The 9,476-nt window shown below is 50.5% G+C and overlaps 1 protein-coding gene across 1 annotated transcript in view; it reads left to right on the plus strand.

The window, feature by feature from the left end:
- Positions 1-9,476, plus strand: part of CSMD2 (CUB and Sushi multiple domains 2) — a 641,557-nt gene that overhangs the window by 428,797 nt on the left and 203,284 nt on the right. Inside the window, exons 23-24 of the mRNA XM_024765304.1 lie at positions 1,347-1,535; positions 8,053-8,222. Of these exons, the coding sequence (XP_024621072.1) occupies positions 1,347-1,535; positions 8,053-8,222 (359 nt within the window). The remainder of the gene's footprint in view (positions 1-1,346; positions 1,536-8,052; positions 8,223-9,476) is intronic.

Consider the following 9,476-nt stretch of genomic DNA (forward strand, 5'->3'; position numbering starts at 1 on the left):
CCGGCCTCTGGTCTTCCCAGCAGATGGCTGTCGGTCCCCTCCCCAGCCTCTGGGAGAGGGACCTCACTGCTGCAGCAGAAGTAATTGGGTTAGACACAAGGACGAACTTCCTTAGAGCGGGCTTGGAAGGAATTAGCAGGTCTGTTGGGGAATCTCCTTCTGTGAAGGCATTTAGGCTTCACTCTGAACATGACCAACCCAACTGATTGAACTAGAGGACCTCAGGAGTCCCATCCTGCCCTAGTAATTCCAGATTCTTCTTCTGATTCCACTTCCACTACTTCACAACCACAGCAATTTCTAAAAAAAAAAAAATCGAAAAGAAAAAGAAGGGAGACTGACACATTTTGGAGTGTTTTGGTCTCATGTGGGGGCTACTTCACCAATGCTAACTGAGTAGCGATAGATATTTATCTTTGTGTTTAGGAATCCTGAAAAGAAAGCTCTTTAATGTGCATTCAGGGAGAAAAGAGGACCCTTCACTCCTCTAGTACCAAGTCCTCCTGCTGCTCTCAGACTATTGCTCCCAGACCACCCCCTCCCACCACCAGCCAGGAGCAGAGACAGCAGATGGATTTCCCCAGGATGGCTGAGAGATATCTGACCTCTAGGAAATGGGACATGGCTGAGCTCAGCCTCAGTGTCCCTCCAGCAGATGCCACCTGCCATGTCCTGGCTGATGGGACATATCCAGCCAGTCTGCCTCATCCAGCCTCTTTCTCCCCACCACACAGAGCCCCCCGGGGTACTGTGTCCCAGAAGGGAGATGCCCTTGGGGATGAGGGAAAAGGTACTTCTATATCATCACTAGAGGTATAAAAGTCACTAGAGGCAGGTCCCTGGTGCATAGATGCCATCTGCCTCAAGTGCCAGTGTTACCAAGACACAGCTTCGGCTGAAGCACTTGGATTCTTTTTCCCAATGTAAGTTGCCCTAGGCTGGGTCATGCATTGTGAACCTCTAGAACCAGGCTGATTGAACTGATCTGGCTTGGTGCCCGGGGAGAAAGAGACAGGAGAGTCCACAAGCCTGAGGCTGGGGTTCATGTGGAGATGAAGGGACAGAGGAGGGAAGGGTCAGCCTCAGAAGTACTCCTGGGAAGCATGTTTCCAGGAAGGCGGTGCTCTCTCCCATTGCTTGTGGTCTGGAGGCACTCAGACCACCCAGAACACACCTGCCTGTTCTCGCCTGTCTCTGTCCCTCTCGGGCTCTCTCTCCTTCTCTCCTTACTTTTCGTGCATCGGTGTGTATCTCTGTCTTCCTCTCTCGTCCTCTTCTCCGTGGTGTCTTTGTCTGTGTGTTCCCATCCTCTGTGTGTGACCCCAGCTCTCCTGCTGCCTTTCCAGAGTATGACTTGGAGCCCTGTGAGGAGCCTGAGGTCCCAGCCTACAGCATCCGGAAGGGCTTGCAGTTTGGTGTAGGCGACACCTTGACCTTCTCCTGCTTCCCCGGGTACCGTCTGGAGGGCACGGCCCGCATCACGTGCCTGGGGGGCAGACGGCGCCTGTGGAGCTCGCCTCTGCCAAGGTGTGTTGGTAGGTACTGTCTCTCCTTCTCTCCTTACTTTTCGTGCATCGGTGTGTATCGTGTACCTCTGTCTTCCTCTCTCGTCCTCTTCTCCGTGGTGTCTTTGTCTGTGTGTTCCCATCCTCTGTGTGTGACCCCAGCTCTCCTGCTGCCTTTCCAGAGTATGACTTGGAGCCCTGTGAGGAGCCTGAGGTCCCAGCCTACAGCATCCGGAAGGGCTTGCAGTTTGGTGTAGGCGACACCTTGACCTTCTCCTGCTTCCCCGGGTACCGTCTGGAGGGCACGGCCCGCATCACGTGCCTGGGGGGCAGACGGCGCCTGTGGAGCTCGCCTCTGCCAAGGTGTGTTGGTAGGTGGTCACGTGCTTTCATTTTGCTTCACTAATGGGGTTGGCCGGACTTTAGTCAATTGCTGGGAGGTGGTGGAACGCACCTGGGCCAAGAGGCCGACAGGACTGGGTTTAAGGACTGTCTTAGCACACGGTTACCTTGGGTGGGTGGCCTAGCCTCCTTCCACGCCAACCTCCTTATCGGTACAGGAGAGATGGCAATGCCTGCTTCATGAGCTGTTCTGTAGCCTCAACTGACCTTTACAAAGCGGGTCCACAGTAGGTCCACTCGGATGAAATCAATTTCTATGCTGTTACCTACCACCCTTAGCACACATTCCCATGGCTAATTGATGCCTCTTGTGGAGAAATCTGGGTGGGGTGTGTGGGTGCACCTATAGGAAGGAGGTATGACCTTTGCCCATGGAGAATCCCCATCTGGTTGAGGAGAGGGCTGATTTTTCTTGTCCAGTGAGGGTCCGATAGCTTTTGAGAATCTCTAGAAAGACTTCCTCCATTCCGCTGGGGAAGAGAGAGAGAAGCAGGAGTTGGGTTCATTTATGGAGCACCCATTGCAGGTCAGGCATGCTTCTGGATGCTGAGAATACAAAGGTGGACAATACAGAGAAGGTCTCTCCACTCCTGGTCTCACATTCTGGTGGGGGGAGATGGGCCGTAAACGCATGGATGTGTAGTGTGTCGGGCAGTGTTGAGGGTTACAGAGAAAGATGGTCAGCTTAGAAAGTGCTGGAGGTTTTTATAACAAGTAGTGAGGAAAGACTTCTCTGATGAGCTGACATTTTAGTAGAGATCTGAAGGGATTCAAGGAGCTAATTCATGGGAGAAGAGGGAGCAGAGTACCAAGGCCCCAAGCCTCGAGGATGCTCGGTGTTTGAGCAATAGCTTGGAGGCCAGTCTGGAGCGAGCGAGGGGGAGAGCAGTGGGTGGTGAGGTTAAAGAGGCAGCTGATGGAGTTGGGACCAGGAGCCCTGTGACCCAAGGTCCTGCCGGCCTCCTTGCCAGCATGCTAGAGCAGACTTTTCAGAGCTTCAGGCCCAGAGGGTGGAGAGAAGTGGGGTGATATCCCAAGGACTGGGGACAGTTGCTGGCTGTCCCTCATTTATAAGGTTCACGGCTCTGCTTGCTCGATGCTCACACCATGGGGCTAGATGGAACACAGGCTGGATCAGTGGAGTACCTTCCGTGCTCACTGCTATCCGCTAGTGCTAAATATTACAGAAAACCCCAATATACCAAACAGATCAAAGCAGCACTGCACTGACTGAAACAGGTGCCTGCATCTTGAGAGCCCTTGAGGTCAGCCTTGCCCAAGACAACCGCACGGAGCCCTGGGGCTCTGCAGAGGACAGTCGTAAATAGGATGGCAAGATGGGCTGGGCTCAGGCTGTGGGGTCACCTGGGCCCAAGGGTGAGTCTCTGCTCTGCCACTTACCAGCTGTTAGATCTTGGGCAAGCCACCAGACCCCAGCAACTCCAGCTTCCTCGCTTATAAAACAGAGATAACAATATCCGATTCACAGGCTTTATTCCAGATTAGATGACGTAATTTACATACACCAACGGGGTGCCATATTATTATCATTTTGCCAATAACCTTTCTATCATTATTTATCGATGACATGACCAACAACCAATAACGCTTTACGATCTCAGAGGGGAAACATTAAGACAAATAGATGCAGAATTCCATTTTTGATCAATTAACTAATCTCAAAGTTTATCCTTTTTCCTGCAACCATCCCCCAGAGCATCCACCCACCCTGACCTGGACACACATTCAGACACACATGTAACTCCCACTGTGTAGGTTCAGTTTCGATGTGGCTGCTAGCAGGTCCTTTCTGCTCTGGAGAAATGTCTTCAGCTAAGTGGCTCTGAGGGGAATTTTTCCTGAATGGGATTATCCAGGACCACAGATACACACACGCCCTAAGTTCTGCCTCATTGATCTCATTACATAAACTCATTCTTTAACTTACTATTCCAATTACTGTTTGTTCATGGCTCCTCACAATATTTTCGTTATTACATTTGTCTTCTGTTTTGTATGTATTCATAACGCATAGCAATTATAATCACCTCTAATTACCACCAGCCCACAGCAGAACCTCCGGCTGGAGGTATCACGGGAATGCCCACCCGGGAGAGGCTCCCAGTCGCCATACGCACTGGAGGTGTAAATTGAATAACTTACCAGGAACATTCCCTGCTGAGAAGGAGATGAACAGTCCTGGGCTCTAATTCATTGTGTGACAGGGGGACACAGCCCCTGACCTCAGGGTCCCCTGAGCTGGATGTGGAAGAGACAGCCCTGATCCCAGAGGACCCCATTCTGCACCAAGAGTCATGATCCTGCCCTTGGGAGCCCCACATGATGGAGCAGACCTACCTCTCTGCCTCGGGAGCCCCAGACTGATGGACAAGACACAGCCCCTGCCCTTAACGAGACCTCTTCTGATGGGGATGACAGAAGTCGTAGATGCCCGAATTAGCCGCAGCACTTTCCGGTGCAGATGACTGTTTGTTTCTCTGGAACGTTTATTTTTCCATTTATGCTTGTGTTTGGCTTTTCCGTGCATCTGCTCACCTCCCCTGATACTTGGAAACTCTCCCAAAAGCAAGTGCCAGGTCCCGCTACCTCCTGTACACTCCCTGGTGCCCTGGAAAAAGGCCTCATTAGGGGCCAAGGACTGGTCCCTTCTGAAGCTGTCAGCCCCCTTCCCCTCCCCATAAAGGTGTCGGGCATGTGGGAAAGAGGAGAGGGTCATGCTGGGGCAGAGATGGCATATAGCTATTGTGCTGCAAGCCAGGGTAGGAAGGAGGTGCAAAAATATGTCAAAGCCCACGTTTAAGGTAAACCACCTTTTAGGAACTAGGCAGAGAGCAAGAGGTATCAGGAACAGTGAGGGTGCTGTGAATGTCAGGCAGCTAACACATGCTTCCCGAGAAGCTTCTTGGGCCTTCGGCCATTCCCGGAGCCTGGGCAGTTAGGGCTCCAAATAGAAGCAGATAAGCTGTGTAGATTCATCAGGTTAGATGGGGAGAGAAAGGAATAATGCTTGTTGAGGGCCTACTAGGTGCTAGCCACTCCCTATATGTTCACCTCTTTCATCATAAAATTTCATATATGTATTCTCTCTAGTTTTATGTGGGTGCTGTTATTGTCCAGATGGAGGCAGATGAAGAGACCGAGGTTCAGAGAGTTGATATAACTGGTCTGAGTCTAAAATCCATGCTCATCCCACTGCACCACATGTCGTTCCCTAGATGGAAGAGAATACTGTGTGATGCCCAGAGATGATGGAGAGCTGCTTCAGAGGGCTGCCCACGTGATGTGACTGAGTAATAAATGTCTAAATATGCACAGCCCTCAGCACGCCCTCCCCAAATGCCCACCTTCATCAGAGGGCACCCAGAATACTTACACACTTTAGAAACATATCCACCTAAAGTATCAGCAGCCACCAGGGTGCCCGTCCACCACCCGCCCTTTAGTTTTATGCCCCAGCTCTGCACATTCATTACGCACATTCGGACACTCTGCAAACAGGCTGAGTTTAAAGTACTGAAAAGCGAGATTTCCCCTCCAAGACAAATGATGGCTGTCCTGTTCAGTTTGAGCTGCTATAAGAAAATACCATAGGGCTTCCCTGGTGGCGCAGTGGTTGAGAGTCCGCCTGCCGATGCAGGGGACACGGGTTCGTGACCCGGTCCGGGAGGATCCCACGTGCTGCGGAGCGGCTGGGCCCGTGAGCCATGGCCGCTGAGCCTGTGCGTCCGGAGCCTGTGCTCCGCAATGGGAGAGGCCACAGCAGTGAGAGGCCCACGTACCACAAAAAACAAAAAAACAAAAAAACAAAAAAACAAAAAAACAAAAAAAGAAAATACCATAAAGTGGGTGGCTTCAACAACAAGCATTTATTTCTCACAGTTCCGGAGGCTGGCAAGTCCAAGATCAAGGTGCCAGTGGATTCAGTGTCTGGTAAAGGCCCTCTCCCTGGTTTCCAGATGGCAGCCTTCTTGCTGTACCATCACACGGCAGACAGATTGCAGGCTCTGGTCAATTCCTCTGCTAAGGGCACTAATCCCATCATGGGGACTCTCGCCTCATGACATTATCTAGACTTAATTACCTCCCAAAGGCCCCACCTCCAAATAGCATTGCACTGGGGAATCAGGGCTTCAGCATAAGAATTTGTCAGAGGGACACAAACATGCTGTCCATAGTAATGACTTACGTGACGTCTTAGGAAGCTGAAGCTGGTCCTGAACTGGAAAGGGCCCAGGGAGGAGGGCTTGTCCCACCAATCAGAGGACTGATTGGTGGGACATGGTCACTATCTTCAAAGTTCTAAGGAGCAGCCTTGGGGGCAAGAGAACACACAGAGGTACAACTAAGCCCACTAGAGACTCAGCTCTGAGTGTTCCTGTATCACATGCTCCCTCCACACTGCTGTGGCCTAGGACACTCCAGGCTCAGGGCAATTAAAGTTGAATATGTGGTGACCTCAGGGTCCTTCCAGCCAATGACTGTGCCTAGAATAGGGACACTGAGGAATGGTTCGGGGAAAGCAGATGTGCTACCACCAACCTCAGAGATTCTACATATGCTCCGAACTCCCCATATGTCCAGGCAAATAATGGGCCTGCCATCTGACTTGTATTTATATCCTTCCAGAACCTAATCATTTTTAGAGCTGGCCATCCTCTGAGGTCAGTGTCCTCCATATTTATTCATTCATTCATTTGGCAAATATTTATTTTACAGACAATCTGGGCTAAGCCTTGGAAATTCATGGATTCGTTAAGCATGACCCTTACCTTCAAGTAACGCACAGTTTGGGTAGGGGGTGCAGACAAGAAACAAGCCATCAGGGTGTGATCTGGTAGACGCTCTGCCACAGGGAAGCCCAGGAAGAGGCTTCACAATTATCAAAGACCCTAGAGAGCCAACTGCAGGGTCCTTCAGCACATGCCCTGCACTGAGCTACCCCTTTCATCCCTGCTGCTGTCCTGCCCAGGCATGGAGCAGAGCCAGTGGGTGCTGGAGATACAGAAATATGACCAAGCCCTAAAGCACCCACAGGGCAGTGGAGGAGATAGAAATGTTAACAAATAAGTCAAGTAAAATGTGATGACCGGGATTCCCTGGTGCCGCAGTGGTTGAGAGTCCGCCTGCCGATGCAGGGGACGCGGGTTCGTGTCCCGGTCCGGGAAGATCCCACATGCCGCGGAGCGGCTGGGCCCGTGAGCCATGGCCGCTGAGCCTGCGCGTCCGGAGCCTGTGCTCCGCAACGGGAGAGGCTGCAACACTGAGAGGCCCGTGTACCACAAAAAAAAAAAAAATTGTGATGACCGCTATAAATAGAGGTATAGGAACAATGGGGAAAGAATGACTAATTCTGGAGAAGCAGGAACAGATTTTGAGAGGAAGGTGTGAATTCATTAGCTGTTGAATTAAACAGGGTTTCCATGTGTCTGTGCCAAAACTTTCTTCAGAGCCTCAGAGGCCCTAAATTCCAGGACCAAGAGGGCTGAGTTGTCAGCCCCCTCCTCTGCTTGAATTGAGAGACTTGATCTAAATTGCTAAGTACCAGGGTCTTTATCTTGAAAACAGGGATGATAATTGTGCCTGCCTTATGGGGATCGGCTGCTGTGACTAATGGCTGAAATGGTCCTTGTAAAGCTTGGAAGATGCTAGCAATTATTATTCAATCTTGTCCCCTCTTCGTTTGTATCCTCTGATACTGAAAGGCTTCATCCCTCCTCACTTGGCTGCCCCCATCAGTCCCCTGATGCCCTCCGTGGTCATTTCTGTTGCTATGATACGATATGAACAGGTGGGAGGGAGAATGGCTGCTTCATAACACTGTAAAAGTAAAGGGTGCCTGGTGGGTTTATTTCTATTTCTGCGGAAGAAAAACAGACAAATCGAAGGAGAGAAATAAAGGAACGTAACAGAACTACAGGTGGGCAGGTGTTAAAAACAAACAAACAAACAAAAACTTTGATAAGCATTCCTATAGACAGGCAGACAAATGGACAGATAAACAGGCACCCTGGCAGGTAGAGAGGCAAGCAGCTTGTCATCTTTGTAAGGTACTCGAGCGCTGTGGGTTGTTTTCCAGATGTAGCTGATGGGCGTTCATCTGTGATTACTGTGATTCTTTTTCCAGCTGAGTGTGGGAATTCAGTCACGGGCACTCAGGGCACTCTGCTGTCCCCCAACTTTCCTGTGAACTACGGTAACAACCACGAATGCATCTACTCCATCCAGACCCAGCCGGGGAAGGGGATTCAGCTCAAAGCCAGGGCATTTGAACTCTCTGAAGGAGATGTCCTCAAGGTAACACTGATAGATTTCATAGAGTATGTATGTTACGGGATGCAAAAGTATGGTCACCATTCTCATTTATCTCTGTGTGAATGACCCAACCTTTCTTCTTCCCTCCTGAGTCCCGAGATGTCCTCACTCATCTGGGAGAAGTGAGAATCTAAGAGAGAAGGGTAGGCGAGTGTATTCTAAAGAATGTGGCTTTAGAGTTTCTTAGGAGCTGACTGCTTTCAAATATGTATGTGATTGAGTAGGGGTTGTCTGGATAGTAAAGCACCATAATAAACTCAGTTGGAGTGGCCAGTGGATCAGGTTTTCCATTGTGAACTCTGACCATCAACCTAGATGAGGAAGAGTTCATAGAATATGTGCATTTGTGTAGATATGTGTGGCTACAGATATGTTTATATGTATGTTTCCACATGTGTGTGCATCTGTGTCTGTGTCTGTATTTGGTTTGGGTGATCTGTGTCTGTACATACTTGTGTTCTATGTATGTGTATTTGTGTATGTTTCGAGTTTATGTTTCAGTGACCGGTGGGCTAGTTCAGTAGCTTCAGTGTACCATGGTGATGGCCTGCATGTAGCAGTGGGGTTGAAGAAAGTGGATTCAAGATCTACATAAGAGGGCTTCCCTGGTGGCGCAGTGGTTGGGAGTCCGCCTGCCGATGCAGGGGACACGGATTCGTGCCCCGATCCGGGAAGATCCCACATGCTGTGGAGCGGCTGGACCCGTTAGCCATGGCCGCTGGGCCTGCGCGTCCGGAGCCTGTGCTCCGCAACGGGAGAGGCCACAACAGTGAGATGCCGGCGTACCAAAAAAAAAAAAGATCTACATAAGAGAAAGAAGTGAAAGGACTTGGACTAAAGAAAGGGTTATAGAGAGGGACTTGTTAAGACATTGAACACACTGTGACTGTGTTTGTGTGTGTGATTTGTACCTCCAATAACACATCGTGAGTGTGTAATCAAAGGGTTGACTCTGGAGAACTTATCAAAGAGCTGCCTTATTTAAAAGGATTATAGGGCTTCCCTGGTGGCGCAGTGGTTGAGAGTCTGCCTACCGATGCAGGGGACGCGGGTTCGTGCCCCGGTCCAGGAAGATCCCACATGCCGCGGAGCGGCTGGGCCCGTGAGCCATGGCCACTGAGCCTGCGCGTCCGGAGCCTGTGCTCCGCAACAGGAGATGCGACACATGGCCATATGGCCACATATGGCCACAACAGTGAGAGGCCCGCGTACAGAAAAAAAAAAAAAAAAAAAAAA

The sequence above is a fragment of the Neophocaena asiaeorientalis genome, unplaced genomic scaffold (genome assembly GCF_003031525.2).
Source record: "Neophocaena asiaeorientalis asiaeorientalis breed wild unplaced genomic scaffold, Neophocaena_asiaeorientalis_V1.1 scaffold409, whole genome shotgun sequence".
NCBI classification, from domain to species: domain Eukaryota; kingdom Metazoa; phylum Chordata; class Mammalia; order Artiodactyla; family Phocoenidae; genus Neophocaena; species Neophocaena asiaeorientalis.